Below are 21,525 nucleotides of genomic sequence, written 5' to 3'. Positions count from 1 at the left end.
GTTTGGGGATCCCTTTCAGAGGTGGAGGACAGTGCTGGCCAAGGACAGCATTGCTGTCTGAAATGCATCTGAGATGTAGAACAGCCCTGGCACCCCTGGCCAGCCAGAACAAGCCCCACTGTACAAGTTTGTTCCTTGTGATGGGCAGAAGTTTGGCTTCACTGTGAAACGCAAAATTTACACAAATCAAACCAGCACCTTCACCCTTAAAAGCATGTCTTGAGTTTCCAGGATAAACCTTTATTACACAGGAGAGACTGAATATATTAAACATTTTTAGGAACAAGTCAAAGATAAAGAAGAATTTCAGCTGTAGACTTCAATAGTAAATAGAGCTATGTCTCTTCGGGAGGTGTTTAACCATGCCTTATGTTACACACTTACCATACAATATCCATACAAGTGCAAATTCCAGAGGTAAGACTCTGTAAGGACTGTAATGCTTTCTCTAGGATAACTTAAGTACCTTAATGGCATCTCTGGTTTTTTGATTCACATCTCACTTCATATTAGGTTTATAATCACAGCTATTTTTCCCCTGCAGGAAGACACTGCAAGAGAGCTGCCACCATTTGACCCCTACAGAATACTCTCAGAATTCCGAAAGAAACACAATCACCTTGTAGCTCCAGCTCCTGCAGCAGCATCCCAGCCTGGTGCTGACACCACTCCCTCTCTCTCTGCTGTGTTTAGGCTGGCATTTGCTGATCAAACCTACCCCTACACTGCAGCTGTTCTGGTGCTTCTGCTGCTCATTGTCCTGTCCTTGTATCTGCTTTGATGTTGCTCTTCCTGTGTCTTCAGTGGGACTGCAGTGGTGCTCCCACCATGCAGCTTTTAGAGTTTCTTCATTGAAGATTTCAGTGTCAGGGGCTTGAAAAAAAAGTTTTTAAATAATCCTGTCAGCACATGTCTTGTACAGGCAAGTTCTCATCTGCACTCAATAGTTATGGAATCTCTGAACTATTTGTGTTGGCTTCTGTTATAAATGTTGAGATTCTTTTTGTTGTTTGTAACTGAACCTTTTGTTACGACATTTAAAAAGTATTAAATACATTGGAGCGTGGTCTTTAATTACCCTGGCATTACTGTGGGGCTGTCTTTATACTGTGTCAGAAAACTTTCAGTTAAACACTGATGCATCTGCCTTTTCCACTCTAGCTCACTCCTACTCCTTGGCTTTCCTTACCTTATTACAATAGGGACATTCACCAAAGATGACATTAAAGCTCTGTCTGCTGGTAGGAAGGCCTTGTAGCCACTGCAACACAAGAAGTGGGTTAAAAGTCACGTTGGTTTCATCTCCAATTAAAGAAACATCTATTAATTACCAGAGTTCAGCTGATGAACATCTGAAAGGGTGCATGCAAAGTCAGCCTGTGCTTCCCTTTCCCAGAGAGCTCTCATGTAGGAATTGGGGGTGACAGGACACGACTGCCACAATGTTCCTCATGGGCTCTTGCTTAATGCAGAATGCAAGTGGCCAGTGCTTGATGTGCAGAAGGTGCCAGCCAGTTGATGCCAGTTTGTGCCCCTGGTCCCTTTACCTCATAGAGACAGGCCTGGTGGAAAGGCTGCCCACAGCGAGGATCGTCACACACGTGGTCGGGCGCGCTGCCCTCCAGCCGATAGGCGTAGCAGATCCCACAGTCCTTGGCGAAGTCCTGCAACACAACAGCACGGCTGAAAGGCAGGGCTGGGCTGCTCACACACAAACAGCTTCACCTGTGGTTTTGCTTTTGCAGTTTTTGTTGGCTAGAATTACTGTTTTTTGCTTTTAAGATATACACGTTTATGCCACAATGGCTTAGAGTGACACTGGGTTCCAGGTGTGGAAGACTTGACTGGGTTCTATTTCATCCCTTACTGAATTACATCTCATTCAGCAAGCATTTTCATACTTTTGAGCACTTTTTGTTTATTAACCACTATGATGTGTCATTAGACACAGATCAGATCTTAATATAGAAGCTTCCTGAGGGAAAGCAAAGCTCGTAATCCAGTGTTAAAGCATTGTCAAAAATTAGTTCCCAGTTTGTTTGAAATGCACCAGTATTTGGATGGCCTCTCGTCCCCTCTAAGCAGTTCCACCTAATTAGAACTGAAGTCATCAACATCCATAACAGAATGTTTGGATTTTCCACATCTCATTAGCCACTGTGGAACATCCTCTTTTCCTTTTAATAGTGGAGCCTGTTATCAGTGCCCTCACTGCTATGAAGGCCATAGGGAAGTGTGCACCTCTAATCAAAGGTTAACAAGCTCTGACAACTGTTGCTTGAAGTTCAGAAGTCCTTGTGACAATGAATTAATCCAATTACCTCTCAAAAGTCCCTGATTGTCCCTGGCTCTTAGAAAGTGACCATTTAAATGTGACTTATTCAGCAATAACGACTGGTCGTTAACCAAAACCAACTTACACTTTTTTCCAACACAGCACGAGATGGAAAATCAATTCCTAGGAGCTCTCTCAAGTTCTGTAACAAACTGACTTCTGGATCCCTGTGGGTGGGAGAGGGGAGAGAAAAACCCACATGAGGAATGGCAACACCATTTGGGTTTCCAGCCTGCTTTACCAGGGCCACTCACCACAAGTGCATGTTGTTGTTGAGTTTAGTTCTCAGAGGGTTCACTTCTGCAAACAACAGACAGGAATAATGGCATCACCACAGTGAGCCTCCCTGGTTTCAGGTGGAGATCTGAGTCCAGAGGAGAAACCAGTGGAATTTGCTGCCTTACCGTGACCTGCTCCAAGGAAATAACACTCTGGAAGCATGTTTGGATGGCGAGGATCAACCTCTATGTTCACTGAGACATTGTTCCCTGAAAGGAGAAAGCAAGGCCATGGGGAAGCTTTGCAGTCAAGGATTTGAAAAAGGAACAATTTTTAAAGGCAGTTTTAAATTGGTTAACTCTGGCTGGGTTTCGTTAGGAAAAATAATAACAAAGTTGGGAGGTACCCAAATGATTGTACAAAATATCAGTATATAGCAAATACTTACATTTCCACAAAGTGTAATTAAAAGTAGCAACTTAATTAATTAAACCTGTCAGGCTTGTGTTTCTTTTAAACTTGGCTTAACCTTTACATTTATTCAGAAAGAAACATAATCAACCCAAGCTCGATGACAACATCCATCCAAAATCTTGGTGAAACTTTAAAGGTAGAGACATGTAACTTACTAATTCATTTTTATCTTTTCTAGTCAAAAAGAGAAACCCAAACCCAATATTAGCAGCAGAAGTCAGTCCCCTCCCCAGCAAATTCCAGGACTGAGACAACAACGCTGTATTTTTGAAACAGCAAATATTTGGCTTTACAAGACCCCCACCATCCCTGGAAGGGGATGTTCCTCAGAGGGAAGCAGCTCCAAAACATCACAGCAGAGTCTCCTCTGAACAAGCCCAGGTAAAACCCAACCTTTTCTGTAATTAAAGCTGTGTTAAGCTTTCCATCCTGGAAGAGGTGGGAATGAATGAAATCAAAGTTCAGTGGTAGCTGAGGGTTCTCTGTGCCTGACAACAAAGGGCTCAAAGCCCTGTCCCTCCTCTGCTCAGCTGCTCTGAGGCACTTTTTGAGGCTTTTCTTCCCTTTTCCTTGGCCTGTAGCAAAGGGCAGCAGGACCAGGACAAAGCCCCCCTGACTGCACACAAACTGGTGCCTGACCCACACCATTCCAGCCACTTGCTGAACTTTTCCTGTCCTTCCCTCCAGCTCCTTCCTCCCTGCCTCTACAGCTGTCAGGGACAACGTGGGTCCACTCTGTATTCTCACATTTCTATAATTTGCTATTGGTGATGTGGATTTTTATACTTATAGATTTCCTTTTCCTATGTATGTTAAGACCTTAAAATGCCAGACATCAGCATATAAACTGAGGTACATTTTACAACTGAGGTCTTGACAGGGAGGCCTCATTTCTTTTTTATTTCTATCCTTTCCCCTTGCCTCCTTTAACTCCCTTTTTCCCTTTGGGCTGCACTCTAATAATCCTTCCACTCCAGGACAGGATGAATCTAAAGTTTAAAACTCTGGAATTTGTGACTGAGGTAAGGGCTTCACCTAATCTGATTTTTTTACAAATACTGATTTTTCTAAGGTTACCATGTAAGAGCTCAGCTGTTGACAGTTCCATGTTCATAATTCACAAATACACAACATTTTCCTGCAGAAATTTTCATTTATCTGACACCAGAAAGTTGTAATAAATTTCCCAAACAGGATCAGCATTCTGTTATTTTTTTAATATGCAAAAGAGGAGTTCTATCTTTGGTGTTAAGTGCTGCCTTTCCTTTCCTAAACCCAAAGAAGCACCATCTGATGAGACAAGCAAAACCAAACAGCTCCCTGAGTTTTAGTTCTCAAATCCACTGTATCCCTTTAAATCTTTTCCTACCTATTGCAATTCTTCTGGTTGTAGCGCTCCGTGTGGGATTTTCTGGCTCAAGCACCCATGTCTTCCCATCGATTTCATCAAGGGCATCCCAGAATTCCTTCAGGGATTCCAATGCTGCCAGGAACTGGTTGTAAATGTCCATTAAGGAGTTCTAAGAAAACAAGAAATTTAAACAGATTTCATTGAGTTTCCACCAGCAGCCTGAGAGAATATTTAAAAACCAATTTATTCATTTAAGGAGTGTTGAAATCCACGTGTGTGTCCCAGTGTATTGTGATAGCATAAAACATGGAATATCACCTAACAACCTGATCACTATCTCAAAATTAAGCAGTATAAAAACAGGTGCTTAAGATCAGCTTTCAAACCCTGTAAATAAGGCATAAAAAGGAGAAACCATTTAATAAGCAGAGGATTACACATGGGGGATTTCAATATTTGAGAGTGGATTGCACAGAATCAGAAATATCTTTCATTAGACAGGACAATATACTGGACAGCAACGCTCAAGAAATCTTTTGAAATTATCAGTGGGCAAAAAGAAATCACCATTTCCCCAGGAAAAGACTTCTCCAAGGAGAGAAAACATTTGGTGGTCAAGGGAATCCTTTGCAGGTGCAGATGCCCATCGAGGGACAGATTTCAGATATTCTGAGGTCCAAAAGAAAAAGCAAATTAAACATTCTGCTCTCAGACAGGTATTTTTCTATGAATTAAACAAAATACAGAAGGAACGGTTTCCTTTAATCTGTAGTGATTATATTCTCCCTTTCTCACCTGGACAAAGAGCAGCAAATTATCTGAGTGTTCTCCGATGAAGAAATAGAATTTTTCTACATAATAACTTTTTATATTTTGTGCCTGTGTATTTTAGTAGGAACCGGCGTAGCTTGGAAATAAAATGCTACATTTTTTCCTGCTGTTGTTAAATTATATTAAAGTAGGAAAGCACCTAAGCAGAGAAGTGTGAATTCTGCCAATCTCAAAATGTAACGCTTATTATCTTTAAAAGCATTTTGTTACTTTTATAATACCTGAAGTGATATAATAGTGTCAGTCACTTAACCACATCTTAGAGTATAGTATCTTCATCTTAAGTACTATTATTTCCAGTATTTTAATAATTTTCACACAGTCCTGAAATGTGATCTTTTGTGCTCTGATGACACTTAAATTAATAGCATAATTTTCTGGTACTTGCAACAGTTGCTTTCCATTTTGATTTTTTACATTTTTCTATATCACATACAGATAAATCCTCTAATAATCATTTTTATCTTTATCTTCCGGGAATTCAAAGGGTTTCACTAGAAAAAGGAAACATCAAGGGATTATAACCCACAGATAAGTTTTAAAATCCAATTAATTTTAATACTAATTGTAATTTTTCAATGATGTTCCTTAAAAAGGTAGTTAAATCTTTTTTTTTCTACACTGTTCATTTGATCTTATTTGCATGCTTCACTGATGTTGCCAGCTGTCTCCTGCTCTATACATAAATGCATCTATAGCTATTTAAATACATCACCTGCTTGTCATGCAAACCATGAAAACTCCAAGATTCCTTTTTATTTGATTAACCAACTAATTTTTGGTCGTAGCCCAGCACTTTTAGAACAGCCTGAGATCCCACTTTTCTTTGGTCTAAATTACACCAGGACCATTGTTAATAACGTCAAACAGCACAACTCTGTTTCCTGGTCCCCCTTGTACAAACGAATTAGAATTTGTGTGAAATATGTCAAAATTCCTTGGAAAACAAGACATTCCTCATTCAGGCTGTCAGTGCTGCTCACCCTCGCTGTAAAAGCACTCACAAAGCCAAACTGGTTCCTCCATCCTCCATAAACACACTGGCTTTGATGGGTCCCCGGAACTGTGACCCCAATGTCACCTCTGTTATCAGATCCATGGATCCCACATCCATTCCCACCACTGACTTTGTCCAGGATGTGAAAATCAGATACCCTGGACCTCCCTGTCTGCAAGGAGAACACACCTTCTCTTTTACCAGGAAAGTATCATGAGATTTCTCAGCCTCTTTATTTCCATTTCTATCCTCTGCACTCTCATCTCCCCCTCATCACCAGGACCTCCTCATGCCAGTTCCTTTCTTCTTCAATTCAAACATTCTCCCAAGCCCACCCTTATTGCCCATACACCATTCCCTCCAATCAAAGGAATAAGAAAAAATGGGGAAAAAAATCTCCCTCTACTCTTGGTTCTTATTTCTAGAGCCACAGAGGCTGGGAAGAATAAAGACAAAATCTCGAGTCTTTGCCTGCCAAAAAACCAATGAAGCCTTTCAGGAACTCCTAAGAAGTGCTGTAACCTATATGGCTGTTCTGCCAAATTTCAAGCATCTGCTCCAAATCCTGGATGAACTAAATAGTAGTCAAATGGTAGTAAAAAAAGTTCCAATTAAGATAAATACAGAACAACTGATTGCAAATTATTTTTCAAAAACAGATAAAAATGTAATCTTTATTCTGAGATTTTTTGGCTAAAATTCTTCCTAACACAAAATTTGTTTATCCAAAATTAAAACAACTGCAAAGCCCCCTAATAAGAAAGGTGAAATAGCCTAAACTATAGGTACCATTACCTTCTTGCCCTTCACGAATTAATAAATAAAATACAATTTAATAAAGCAAACAGTCATAAAATGGAAAAGGGACCACCTAAAGAATTTATGATTCCTTAGATTTGTTTGGAAACACTTTCTCATCAACAGCAGTTTAACAATTTCCCCTCTCCTTAACAGAAATCAAGCCAAGACACAAGCCTGAAATCTTTATAAAGTGTCTTGTCAACCATCTCCATTTTCTGCATTTACAGCTGGTGCCTGTGAAGTTCCTTTGCCAAGAAAAAGCACAATTACGATGCTTTTTATTGTGTTTTCATCTAAATAACCCAAGAATAATCTCATTCCCAGCACTCCACCTTCTGCACCTTGCATTCCCGTTTCCTTGCTGGCTGCTGCATGACCTCATTAGTCATTAATTTCCACTCCCATGACCTTCATGTAGCCAGCCAGGTGGGCAGTGGTCAGCCTGGAAACCTCACCCTGACATGAGACACCCTGAATCTGCAGAACTGCACTTCCAGCGTGTGCTAAAACTGGAGACAGCACATTTATCTGGTTCTTTAGAAAAAGGCTATAACAGAAATAAGTAGATGTTCTTGCACTTGTCATTGAGAAGCACTCTGCATTTATTTGGCACTTAGAGCAGGAGCAGCAGCAGCAGCATTGCCCTTGGTGCTGATTTCTTACTACTCTAAAACGTCTCCTCTGAGCCAGAATCCACTGGCTGTTGCTGCTCATGCTGTGAGACACCTGCACTGGCTACTGGGCTTGTCATGACGCACAAAACCCCACCATCTTCAGCTTGACATTGTGCAAGTTATAATTATTCATCCAAATGAATATGTCAGAGCAGCAGCAGCAGACCTCTCATCAGAGCAAAAGAAAAATACATCAAAACATTATCAACCCAGCAGGAAGACAGGGACCATAAGGAAAATTACCCATTTTTAATATGGATGCCATAAAGCCATGTCTATTATTATACAGAAGGGAAAAAAAAAAAAAAGAAGAAAAAAAAAAAACAACAACCCCTCAAGTTTAAAATCCATGAGCCTGAAATAGGCAGCAGCACACACAGGGGGTGGGAAAGAAAAATCAATTACCTGCAATCTATTTATATTTTCTTTCATAGGAGTTTATATTCTAATGGTGCCATTGCACCAATTTAGTTAAGCCTTGTCAATTTATACTTTAAAGGTGTAATAATAAAAGTTTAAGACCAATTGGTACCAAAACACCACATTATTTCACTAGAGCAGAGGTGTAGCCTGTTCTTTTTCCCTTTTAGGAACCAAAATTTTCATGCACTTGAGTGTCTGCTGAATTCTGCTGCCAGTGGTGTTGCAGCATTATCTAAGCTTAACCTGTATTTTATCACGGTGTGAGGGCTGCTTGCCACAGTGATTCCCACACATTTGGAAAATAAACACAATTTACACAATTACCAAAGCCATTTGTCCCCACAAGTGTTGGGTTCATGTCACCCCCACACAAAAGGTCAATTTGCAAAAGCTGCTGTACAGCTGAAGTATTTCTGTCCGCTGGTATTTGGTTCAGGAGTAGAGCAGGCTCTCTGCAGCTGGAATTAGTGTCTCATGATTCCAGAACAGGCTCTTCCCTTACACACAAACACCTTTTGTTCATGTTTTAAAGTAGTCCCCAGGTAATTCTAACTGGAAGAAGATTTTAAGCATCAGAGTGTTGTATTTTTAACAGAGGATTTTTCCTTGGCTGTAGTGCCAGTATCAGTATATCCACCCCCATTTTCAACTTGTCCAAGGCTGCTCCATGTCAGGTTTTTCCAGAACATTTTATTAAAACATGAGTCCGTCTTTAAAATTACTAACAGTAAACACAGAGAAGCAGTCACAGTCAGGGATGTTTGAAATGTTGTTAATTTGAGGCAACATAAATTGCAAGGCTGTAAAATTAATAAAACACTGTTGAAAATATATTAAGTTTGAGGTTAAAAACAGCACTTGAAATCCTGGCCAGAGTGTAGGGACTCCAGTAAAATTCAAGGGAAAAACATTTATTTAAACTGCTCCAGACCATATCAGAGAATCAAAACCTAAAATTACATAAATAAATACATTTTTCATTTGCAGTGGTTGATCCTTGCAGTTATTTTCTCTCAATATTAGTGGGTCTGAGGTGACACACAGAACCCTGAGCTCTGCAGAAAAATTATATGCCCAGCTTAAATTCATCCTGCTTAAATTCATCCTGGGAGGTTAAAAAACCTCCCAGCCATGTTCCCTATGTAAGTTTTATTTATTGCTGGGTAGAAATCCTTGTGAGATTTAAAATTATCAGATATAATTATTTATGTAAAAACTATTTTCCCAATTTAAATGAAATATTAATTATTTTCTACATATAATTCAAATTAACTTGTATCTGAGTGGTCACATTTAAATTCATTTAATAAAGCACACATGCACTATTCAGGAAGAAAGGTACATGAAATAATGTGAAACACAAAAGACTGTGATTTTTCATAGCAGCAATATCAGTTAAACTACGAAATTAGAATTTCATTAAATACTTTCCTACATTGATTATAACTGGAAAAGTTTCATTAAGTTATGAAAACTCTATAGGATAACTAACTCCTTTTTTCAATGTCTGTCAACTTCAGAGGGTGTTTCTTTTCTAAAAGACAATAATTTTTTCTACATTTCACTTCCTTTTCACTTTCCCACCATAATTCCTAGAGAATTTTCTGTCATATGAACAGCTTAAAAAAGCCCCAACCAGTACACACAACATGCAAGATACATCTCATGGCAAGGAAGATATTTAAGGTACTGTGATAAGGAATATGGAATGCAGTGCTATTCCATTTTCATGAGCATGTACAGAAATAAAATGCACACAGGGAGAAAAGCTGGAGTTAAAAACCAAAGCCAACCCCTTGTTACCACCCCTCCATTGCATATGTATTTTTATTTTAAAAAGCTGCCTAGTCCAGCAGTTACCTGTGGCATCCAGGAAACAGCAAATGGAACAGGAAAATCCACAAGGCAATCTGGTGGTTCTGTGGGATACTGAGGGAGGGAAAGAAAAGAGAGTTTGGGATTTTTTTTCGTTAGTGATTTAAAGTCAGACTGATACTCAGCTGCCAAATTTGATAACAAAATATGAGCACTTCAAGCATCTTGAGAACTTGGCTCTGAGAGGAAACAGTATGTAAAGCATTTTCAGGAATAGTTATGAATGTTAATTATCATTTAAAGAAGAAAGCTACATGTAAATGTTTTATACATCAGTATTTAGTAAAGGCAGGAGAATCCCAATTTTCTGTGTTCAGTGGTCACAAAGGAACATTAAAGAAACCTTAAGAAATAAAACATGAAATATTTTTTAAAATTTCTCCTCAATTATACATACTAGAAAGCAAAGCTCAAAAATCAAACAACCCTTCCATGAGTCAAGAACTAATTTTCATTTAAGCTGAACTATTTGTTCTGAATGGTAACATTTTGTTTTTTAAAACTGAAAGTAATGCAGAGTACTTAACTATTTAAAAAGAGATGAGTGAACATAGACCCAAAATAATAAAAAACCCTCAATCCAAATTAAGAGATAACAATAAGAAAAATTTTTAAAAGGCTGTATTAAAAAAAAAAAAAAACCAAAAAAAAACCAAACAAAAAACTAAACTACAAAAGGTTTGATAACTCCATGACAGCTTATTACAGTTACAATCAAATGTGTGTGTCAGAAATCATCCTACCTTTCTTAGGCCAATTTAAGCAATTATTAAATACAATATTTATATTGGTTTTCTGAGCATGCAGCTAACTTTATCTAGAGAAAGCATTTTCATAGCCCTTGCCAGATCATTCAGATAATTACCAAAGTGTCTCAATTACTGCACATCAGGCAAATCCTTCCAGTGGCCTATTTGAAGCCTTGGGGTCTGAAATGCTCCTGCACTGATCTTAATCAAAGAAACAGCATAACAGAAATAAACACACTTTTATTAAAGCATGTTATCAAAAGAAATGCCTTCCCAAAAAAGACTTCAGCCAAATCTTCTCAAATGTAGTGTCTGTGTGTATGAAGGCAAATCAAATCCCCAGGTCACCAAAACAGTATTTCACACACAGATTGTGTCTGGCAAGTTTAAATGCCAGATATGGTTTAAAAAGGACAAGCAATTGATCCTTCATCATCAAAAACACTTGAAAACAAAATGAAAAAAATGAAAACAAAAAGAAAAAGGATGATTACTTATTAAAACAGCCAAGTCTGATAATCTAATCTTTTTGTTCTATACATCTTTAGTTGTTAGATGGTGTTTTTTCTGCCATGAGAAGTATTCAGCTATTTTATTACTATCAAAAAACCCCACAAGCTTGTACAAGGACAGAAAATGGGAATCTCCATTCCTTCAGGACACTGCTAAGTTAAGGCTGAACAGAACCAGCCAATGCACCAGCGCCAGTTTGACCATGGCAGCTGCTTGGGAAAAATTAATTTTGCACTGTAATTTTTTCTGCATTTTTATACTTTCAAACAGTTAAAATACTTTACTTTTGTTGTCCTAAGAGCAAAAAAGCCTTAGGGCAACAGGTTGCACCAAATTTCTAGTGTCACACAAAGCATATTTATCCCTTATAAACAACAAAACCTGGTTCCTCTCCTTGCACATTAAATAGCCCATAATTGTACTTCCAGATGGATTTTTTCATCAGTGTATTTAATAATGGCCTGACTAGCAAATTAATTATGGACTCATTACTCTCTGCATGTAGGACAGTTTTACTCTTTCTAAAAATCCACTTAAGCAACACTCACTCCCAAACAGTATTTTTCCCCTACAAAGGTAAAGCTTGTTCATGTAATGTAAGACTAAAAAACTTTTAAAAAACCTCCTGGTTTGTGAAGGAATACAGGATGCCTGTGAGGGTAGATTTCATCCTGTAATACCATGTCCCTTCCTCATGCTTTCAAGATTAAAACTTGAGAGGATGGACCACAGATAGTCCCAAGCAACAACATCCAGACACTTTTAGATCCCTTTTTCCCCTGGACTTATTTTCTGAAGACAACAGTTATTGCCAGGCAATTGCCACCACACAGCCTGGATATTCACAGTCTCTGGTGGGAGATTTATGCCTTGAAATGAGACATTCTATGAAGAAATGTTGTAATTTGAGTTCAGTGATAAGTACCAGGAAGAATTAAATTTTTTCTGTTTCTGCAAATGCCATGGGTTTGATTTGCAAGTACTGTCAAAATGAGACATTTATTTAGACTAAAAAGAAATAATTTTTCTGACTGACTTCAGTTTTTCATAAATCTTTACATCTCTGACTTTAACAGCAAGACTTGTTAATAACTAACCCAACATCCTCTAATTCTTGTTCTGTGCACAGTCTCTGGATGGAGTGATAATGAAGGGAAGTCTCCCAGATGGCTTTGTCAGTAATCCACTAAAATGAGTACAATATCAAAGTGTTTTTCACGTAATGCACAGATGCATCTTACAGATAAACATAATCCAATATTAATTTTAAATATAGTTAGCCTGAAAACTCATGAAAAAAAAAATTAACTGACCTATTACCTTGCAGAACAGACACACCAGCAAGCAAACCAACCCTCTAAAATCCCAATGAATTAAGAAAAATCGATATATTTCAAGGAAGCCTCAAGATATTTTGCCCCACATCAATTTACCTTTGCATTTAACTTGAGAGTGATGAGATGCTGCCGACCACAAGAATCTTCAGCTTTTAACTTGACTGTGCTCAGCCCAGTGTCCACATAGGCCACTCTGGAAGAGAGGAAAACTCTCAGAGCCCTGCAGTTTGCAATACCCTGATTAGTCTGTTACAAATATTAATCAGAAGGAGACCTATATGCCAAGCATTTCTGCTGCTGCAGATTTACTGCTGTTAATACACCAGGCTAGTGCTTAATGCAGCCATATATCTCAGGGTTATTTACAGTGTGTGTCAGGGCTCACGCTGTGGTCAGTGAGCACCGTGTTGCAGTTTTCCATCAGCAGAACCTTTGACACACACAGCATGTTCCTGTCAGCCTCTACTTATGTACACATTAAACTTCCTGTCAAATCTTTGATCCATTTCTGCAGTTTCTTACTCTATGAGATTTTTATGCTCTTGATTTGCTTTTCTCTCCAATGAAGTTCTCTTTTATTATCCATACTATTATTGTGGGAAATTCAGTGCATATTGGTTCATATTCCAAATTTGATTTTCTGCAGAAAATAGTACCTGAACAGGTACAAAATGAGTTATTTATGATGATTTGCCTTCATTTCATGACAGTTTTACACTGTATTCATGCACCCTAGCAAGCAGAAAGTACATACTAAATGTGAAAAAGTTTTAAAACTTCTGACTCTTTGCTTAAGATGTCACTGGTTCGTGTCTCCCACCACAATGAAGATGGATACAATTGTAAAATATATTGTTCTCTACAGGTGGATTCTGCTTAGTAGTGTCAACAATTGCCAAAAAGGTTCAAACATCCCCATATATTTACCAGTAAAATGGGCAGGTGGATATTTTGGCATTTTTACTATGTCATTCCTGTGTAAAGATAAAAAGCAGTCCAAGATAATTGCACAACTTATCACCCAGACTGATGGAAAGGCCTAACAGAGTTCAGAGAGAGCATCTGCTTGCTGGCCTAAGCAACATTTATTTTTTTTTAAACCACTACATACTAGAAAAAGTCACATGGTTCTCTCAAGCGAAGCTGGCAACAGAGTTGTAGAGGCTTGTGGAAGAAAAAGCAGATGTACACTAAAGGGTTGCACGTCCCTAGGAAGGAAGTGAAAAGAAGAAAATTGTCTATATAAAAGAAATAGCCTCAACAGGAGGGAACTGAAAAATACTCATGGAAAAAGCAGTAGTGGTAGTAAGAAGGGAGAGAGAGATTATTTCATGTTTCATGCTGATTAATGCAATATTAAAGAGACCTGAAGATTTCTGGGAGTAGTTCTCCACAACAGCTGAAAGAAAAGACAAGTCTTGATAAAAGTGTAATTCAACTGGAACCAGTTAAACTTGATATACTTTGAAAGAATTAGAGGATTCTTCCTCAAACTGGGGGGAAAAACATCATTACTCCTGCTTTGTTGCAACTTTACCTCAAAAGTGCATCAGAGTTTTATAAAGATGAGAAACCACCTCTATACCACCCCTCCATCTGCTGCTTCCTGGGCTGGGGGGATTCCTAAAGCAGCAGCTAAGGCCCAGCATGGATACTGCAGTGAAAAATGCAGCAGTGTCCACACCAAAGCACAACTGCTGCCTGCAGCACTGTGCTGCAAAGAGCCACAGCAAAGGAAAACATAAATTAAAGGGATGCTACCAAGGTGTCTGGGATTTTACCTGTTCTGACATTCATCTTGTTTGGACCACTTCAACCTTGATTTATAAGAAAAGTATGGATTCTTTTAGTTTAAAGTCACATTTTTTGTATAACCATATAAGGATAGGTGATATTTCACTTATACAGACTTTTATTCCTCTGTAGGCTCTGTCATTTTATCACAGAAAAAAAAAAAAATTAAAAAGGAATAAAAATAATCAGCATAAAGATGGAAAGCCTCATGTAAATCTCTGAAGTCCAGCATGACACACAAATGACTGAGAGCACAGGACCAGGCAGGACTCCCTGGAAATGCAGAAGGCAAGAGCAGAAGATACTTTGTATGAAATAAATGGGGAAGTATCATGCATAAGAGCTTTGAGATTTGAGACAACATGGCAACCCTTTTGAATCCCCATGAGTATCATAAGAGTCCTAAGGGTCCTATAGCTGATAGTTTGCCTTCCAGGACACTGTCACTGGCTCTACCAGCTTGATTAAGGGGAAGTATTAGAAAAGCCTTGCCTGTAACTTTACTCCTGCAGCAAAATCTCTCTCTCCCCAACCCAAATCTTTCAATTTCTCAGTTGGCTTTGGGTGCAGTCAGCTCCCAGCATGACCCAAAACTTGCCAGGAATGAGTAAATCTGGGGTACACAAGCAGCAAGGGTTTTTCCTAAGAAAAATCCTTAAATAAAGCTCAAGGTGTGAGCAGTGATTGCTCCTCACTGGCAGCACCAAACACAGGCAGCTCTGCTGAAAGATCATTGCAGGATGTTCTTAACTGCCATGCAAATAAAGCATCACCCACAACGCAAAATCAGCCTCAGTTAAGAGGCTTCCTTAGAGAGTCACTTCAGTGCTAAAAGCACTCTGAAATCAAAGGTGTGATTTGCTAATGGAGCTCACATGGCCTGTCCAGGTTATTCTCCTTCCAAGTCAGAGTAAACCTGATGTGATTCCCTATGTGCAGCATAGTCCTTTGATCAGTGACTGACTTCCCCAACCCTTCTTCAAGATTTTGGGTGGTTTTTTTGTTTCATTGGTGTTTTGGTTTTTTATCTATTTTGGGAGAGCAAACATAATTGAAAATATACTTCCCACGTGTTTATGAAATTTTACCTAATATTCTCAGATTTGAGTCTGTGAAATGTGAGTATGGCACAATTACATATCAACAATTGCAACCACTGACAAAAGCTTCAGCTGATTTCTCAAGGGTGTTTTAAATCTTTAAACAAAAGTGGGCCTTGAAATACCCACTTAGTGTTAATCACATGTTGTTTATCTATATAGAAATCAGGTGGGAAAACTCCAAACTGTTCTTACACCTAAGGCTTCTTTGTTCCATTTAGCACAAGATACACCTGTTAAAGTTTGGGGTTGAGAGCCTTTCACATTCTCCCCTCCACTCATGAATTTTTTGGGTAGAGTTACCTTTCTGTGGAATAAATAATAAATTCCTCTAAGAAGATCCTTGTGCTGAAAAAGATCCTTGTGCTAACAAGATCCTTGTGCTTTAAAAATTATTATGTTAATTCTAAAAAAAAGTATGAAATGTTTTTATGAAAGCATAAAGGTAAATGATGATCACCCACAATCTATAGGGTTAGTCACAACCAACTGTACAAAATAGGGAAAAAGAGAACTATAAATATTAACATTAAATATGTTTAATATACCAGTAGTTTACAGGTCAAAGAAGAAATTATTTTTTAGTAGTGTATCACCTTTCAGCTCAGTTATTTGAGACAGAAAATATGCCTAGAGTTGATACAGGTTTGTTGGGTGTTTTTAATTTAAAAACAAAGCAAAATCAGTTTCTGAATAGGGTAAATGAACAGAACAAGTACATTTGATATGTTCAGCTCACAAATACAAAAGAGCAACAGATATTCTAAAGATGATGTTTGTTAAGAACTAAAATAATCATACCTATTCCAGCCCAGTATTTCTAGATCTCTGACAAGACAGGAGTAGTATTCTGGAGGCCTTGGGATGTGCAGGTCTTGTGTGTTCTTTAAAGCAATTTCCTGTTTAAAAGAACATTAAAAACATCATTAAGAGCAATTTCAATATTTTTGCATCTATTTAGCCATGTGATTTTTGCAATTCATTTGGAAATATTAAGCTTATGTAAAATTAACTGTACACTGCATTTGTTTTGTTATAGCCTCCAGCTAAAGCAGACAAAGAAGCTGTTTGGTAAATTACTTCAGATACTGGTAATGAAAACATCTGCAATTTAAAAAAACCCCACAGATGTTGACAACGGAGTCTTCAGATGCAAATATCAAATGTGTTTCTTTTTCAGCTAATAAATCTGAAGTTAAGCATCTTGACTGAAAGAACATTTCAAAGGAAGGTTCTATTAAGCCCACAGCTGTCTCCTGGGCTCCACTGCCACAAAAGAAAACATATCTATGATATTCCCCATATTTTTAATATTTATACATATATATATCTATATATATAAATAAACTTTATATAGCAATCAAAAAACAAAATCAGTTTCTCAGTTTTAACATCACAGGATCCCTTGGAGTAAGTTTTGGTGCAGACACTCATCAAGAATGTAGTAATGTTTCAAAAAGAACTTTTTATCAAAAAGTTAATGTTACTGTGAAAAATAAGCCCTAACCATGTGTTTCAGTTGTGTTGTGCTACTTGTTCTTTAAAAGTGCATTTGAGCTAAAACTATGCTTACAGAACACATACATTTATGACATTTAGAATAAAACTATTAATAATTTCAAATAAAATAAATTTAAATGAAAATATAATCTATAAGACAAGTTTAACAATCATTCCTGCCCAGGTCTCCTACACCGTTGTCAGTGGTTTCATTTTCTGCAGTAAGTGAGAATCACTATTTTGCTATTTTGAATGAATTACACTTTCACTGCATTTTCATTTTCTGAGTGCTTGTGTACGTAGGCAAATAGATTGGAATAACTACTGTAAAGCATTCCAAACCAGACATTCTTATTTAGGCCTATTCCAAGCATAGCAGAGCAGCAGTGTAACGCTAGGAGGAATTTCTGCTGTGGTTTTGAAGAATGCTTCCTGTGTTTTATTCCCAAAGTAAAGTAGGTTGGGTGAAGCATTCATCAGCAAGAATGCTCACAGAATAATGTTTTACTAATAGATAAGAATTCTCAGTTACATGTTGATTAAAGGTTTGCTACTCTTCAACCCCAGACCTGCAAAACCTTTTTAAAAGAAGAATAAACAGCAGCCTCTGAAATATTAGGGAAAAAAAAAGCTTTCTGCATTTATTTGTCAAATTGTTAGTCAGGTGAAAGCACCTTCAGCAATCCACTGCCTGTAGAGCCCATTGTATAATTACAAGCCTGCTTTACCATCTAGACAATAACAGGAATTCCAAGAAAATCACTGCAAAGAGGATGACTCTACACTGAGATCCCTTGCTGGGATTTTAAATCTTTTCCAACTTCCAAAGAATACAGTCACTCAAAATCCTAAAGGATATTTATACAGCTATTACATGAACAGCATATATACAAAATCACCTCTTCTTAAAATAATAATTTAAAAAAAGCTATATATCTATGGGACAGTAATCTGTAAAACCCTGAAAGTGAAACCCAAAGCTCTAAGAGCATCCCATGTCCCACACATATATTCTGCCACTCACCAAAACAGTTTTCAGCTCCATCATAAAGCTGACAAGATCTGGGCAGCTGTGCAGCCTCTGGAGGAAAGAGAGGATTAGTTAATTTTCTGCAATTTCTGGTGGTTCAGCCCAACTGTTTTTCTGGTATTGTCAAACCAAACATAAAAAAACCCAAGTGCATTCCACATGTTTAAATTTTCCAATTACAGAAGAGAAGCTCCAGGAAACTTTACTGAGAATGAAACATCCCCTGGCAGCACTCATTTATGTATTTACTGAGATACAGTGTCTCAAGCAGCACCTGTGACAAAGGCTCCTCCTTGGAAACAAAGTATTCCTTGGGACTCCAAGGCTGCTGTATCCTCACTCCAAAGCTTCCTTTGGATACTGGGATGTAATTTAGATCCCAAGAATGAACTGAGTCTATTAATAATTAATGTGAATTCTCTCCTTTGCATTGTGAACAAATTGTAAAAAAGTAAATACATTAAAAAAAAACCCCAAAATCTGTTCTAATTGAGAGAGTAAAGAAAAATTCCAGTAAAATGTCATAAGTCATTTATTTAAAATTGTTATAGCCTGATCTCAAAAAAAAGAATAAAAGTTGAATAAAAATAAATATTTACTAAATTCCATCCATTTCTCATTATATTGACTCGTAAATCCTCAGACATTTAAAAATAAATCTTGGCTCTAGAGTGAAAGGAAGATTCTTTAATCCTTTTAGAACAGGTGTGCAAGCACAAGATGTCACAGAATCATTACAAACAAAGATTTAAGACTGTTTAACAATAACAACATTTAAAGAAGTGGTTTTAAACTTGTATACCTGCTTTAAAATGTGCCGGTAGCCGTGCAGGATCCTCTTCAGATGCCAGCTGCACTCTATCCTGGACAAACAGAGTTTGTACACATTTCAAACTCACAGTACATGATTTTTCAAAGAGAGCAGAAAGCCTTCTAACAACAGCTTTTCTTGGAAAAAAACAAAGGAAGGAAACAATACTTTAAAACTCTGTTCAAAGTTACTTAAAACTTCCAAATGTCACTATGCCAAAGCCCATTAAAAATTAAGCATCAACCTGCAAAAGCCCATTCTGTGCTGAAAACAACAACATCACTCTTGCAAGCGAGTGTAACTTCATAAAATACACTAATATTTAAAAGTGATAACCAGAAAATGTCAAAGTTACCTGTAATGCAGTTTTAATTACCCAGCCTGGAATGTAATAAAGCTATGGAATGCCACATCTGCTCCCAGTTTGGAGCAGGCTGGCCTAGGCAGAGCTATGGAATACAAAGTTAAAGCTCATCCCTGTACATGGATTAGCCTCTTTCACCCACTTCCCACAGACTGCTGGGATAAACACAGAAATAAGAACAGGGCTTTTAAAGTAAGTTGGGTCATACCAATTAATAGAAACAGCAAACAGAAAATGAAGTTAAAAAGCTCTGTTAACCATCATTGCTTAAATTGCTTACATAATTACTTAAATTTACAACTTTGCACTGAATTTGCTGTTTCCCAAATGGTGACATAGAAATGATGTAGAAATACAAATTATATAAAAAATATAATTTTTCCCAAGTGTATTGCTTCATATATGTAAATATAACCAATTAATTACAACATGTTTCAAAGTTAATTAACAAAATATTTTGATATAGGCAATGCTTATTGTCAGCATTTATTAACACTGATGCTATGCAATTTTGTTGAAAGGTTAAGCTGAAACCAGTGAGAATTAATTAATAACACTGATACTGGAAAAAAGAATAACTCATTTTCATATCCATTATTGCTTTTATCAAAATTAACTTTGTTACATCCCACTTAGAAATTGCTACCATAAAAGTCTCTTACCTGGCATTTTTCAATTGCAAATCCACTGGTAGCAGTATCCTGATGTGGAAGTTTCTACCCTTGAAAAGAAGTATTTAGTTAATAAGAAGGTCAGAAAAGAAAAATATTAGACACTTGTGGGAATGATTCCCCATCAGATCAGCTACTAAGAAAGAAAATGTGTCTTTTCTGTCTTTCAGGAATATTATTCAGAATCTCTTTCCTTAGGGATAAAAAGCAGTATGAGTGACAGGTACAAATGTTGATTTTAATTCTGAAGCTGAAGTACTCTTGACCTTTAATTCACAATATTCAGTAAAAACTCTTCAGTACATCACATTTCATAAAGCAAACATAACGCCTTTCAGGAGAAAAAATAATAATAATAAACCTTATCCAAATCTGGACAAGACAAAAACATATAATTTAATCCAAAACATGCTACTGTACATGAAAGTTTGTCTTCAACTCCAGTAAGACAAAACAGATGCTTATCATAAAAGCAACTACATTAAAAAGAACCTTGGGCACTGATCCACAGCATATTTCAGCAGAGTTTTACAAACTGTAAACAAAAGCAGCCCCAAGTACATAAATTTAATTTTTTTTCTTGTTAGTGCAATCCACATGAGGCAGCTTCTAAATACCCTCTACTTGTATTTTCAGTCCTTATTGAGGTTCTCCTTCTACTTTCTTAATAAAACTGAAATAAAAGTCGGCGAAGCCTCGAAGGAAAGGGGGCAGATAACTGATCTTAAAACTTTTATTCCAGACCCTACCCCAGCTCAGGACACCTTGAAGTTGGGAGTACTGGGCTCCCAGCACAAGCAAGGCATGGACATACTGGAGTGAATCCAGGGAGGAGCTCTGAAGGTGACCAAGAGCTCAAAGCATCTCTCATGCCAGGAGAGCCTGAGGGAGCTTGCACTATTTAGCCTGGAGAAAAGAGAGATCATGGATGACTACAGAAGGTACAGCCAGATCTGAGTGACACACACTGGTGACAGAAATACAGGAAATATCACCTAAACGGAATGAAAAAAAACCTTAAATGGTTAAGGGGGGGGATCAGAAACTGGAACAAGCCATCTAAGAGGTTGCACACTCTTGGTCGGAGATATTCCCAACCCGGGAATATGCAAATATGCAAATGGTCTAAAGCAACTACTTAAGGCAGAGGACCTCCTGAGGTTCCTTTCAATCTCAATGTCAGCTACATTTCTGACAATGCTAGTGGACACAGCCCACGTCTTTTGCCATCTACTTAGAGGAAGAAAGCCCTACATTATTTCTACATTAAGGTGCACCCGTTCAGAGCTCGGTGTATGTGGCATTTTAAGGAGCCACAGCTGCACAGTGTCAGTGAAGGCAAAGCCGGGCTCCTCACGCTGCCTCAGGCGCTGTTCTGCCCCCTGCGCCGCGCTTTCCACATCCCGAAGGAGGATGCAGCCGCTTCAGCTGAAGCCTCAAAAGTAAACGAAAAGAAAACACCCACCATCAGCCATTTATGTCAACTTTTACCACAGGCCATGAACGCGGGCACATTCAGCCTCGCCCCAAAACCACTTTTGTCAGCACAACTAACCCAACTAACTTCCCTAACAGGAAGCCGTTCCCTGGGCAAACCCGCGGGACGGCGGCGGGAAACGGCACTCCCCAATTCACATTCCCGGCGAGCTCAGCCAGGAACCCCGGCAGGGCTGAAC

At 38.0% G+C, this 21,525-nt stretch overlaps 2 protein-coding genes across 3 annotated transcripts in view; one reads left to right on the top strand and one right to left on the bottom strand.

Annotated features, from left to right (window-relative positions):
• The window catches only part of VRK2 (VRK serine/threonine kinase 2), a 36,787-nt gene extending 35,713 nt beyond the window's left edge, over positions 1-1,074 (top strand). The window contains exon 14 of one of the 2 annotated variants that reach the window (XM_066546038.1): positions 545-1,074. In XM_066546038.1, coding sequence (XP_066402135.1) covers positions 545-781 — 237 coding nt within the window. In that variant the 3' untranslated portion in view covers positions 782-1,074. The remainder of the gene's footprint in view (positions 1-544) is intronic. The other variant, XM_066546040.1, reaches the window with a different exon arrangement.
• FANCL (FA complementation group L) lies at positions 220-21,199 on the bottom strand. The gene is made up of 14 exons (XM_066546041.1): positions 21,104-21,199; positions 19,841-19,894; positions 18,806-18,866; positions 17,998-18,054; positions 16,275-16,372; positions 12,676-12,772; positions 9,966-10,034; positions 4,398-4,548; positions 2,740-2,823; positions 2,590-2,635; positions 2,421-2,502; positions 1,548-1,664; positions 1,190-1,261; positions 220-873 (listed from the first exon to the last, which is right to left on the bottom strand). Exons 1-14 carry the CDS (start codon positions 21,151-21,153, stop codon positions 838-840), a joined length of 1,074 nt encoding a protein of 357 aa, XP_066402138.1. The 5' UTR covers positions 21,154-21,199; the 3' UTR covers positions 220-837.
• Positions 21,200-21,525: the final 326 nt, after the last annotated feature.

This window comes from Molothrus aeneus, chromosome 3 (assembly GCF_037042795.1).
Source record: "Molothrus aeneus isolate 106 chromosome 3, BPBGC_Maene_1.0, whole genome shotgun sequence".
Classification (NCBI taxonomy): domain Eukaryota; kingdom Metazoa; phylum Chordata; class Aves; order Passeriformes; family Icteridae; genus Molothrus; species Molothrus aeneus.
The sequence above is the reverse complement of the archived record's forward strand: the minus strand, read 5'-3'. Positions and strand labels throughout refer to the sequence as shown.

Coding starts and splice junctions, on each gene's coding strand:
- FANCL (XM_066546041.1), bottom strand. CDS start 21,153: ATGCCACATACACCGAGCTCTGAACGGGTGCACCTTAATGTAGAAATA. Junction 1,665..2,420: donor GTGCTGTGTTGGAAAAAAGT/GTAAGTTGGTTT, acceptor GTTGTGTTGCAG/GACTTCGCCAAGGACTGTGG. Junction 1,262..1,547: donor ACCAGGCCTGTCTCTATGAG/GTAAAGGGACCA, acceptor CTTGTGTTGCAG/TGGCTACAAGGCCTTCCTAC.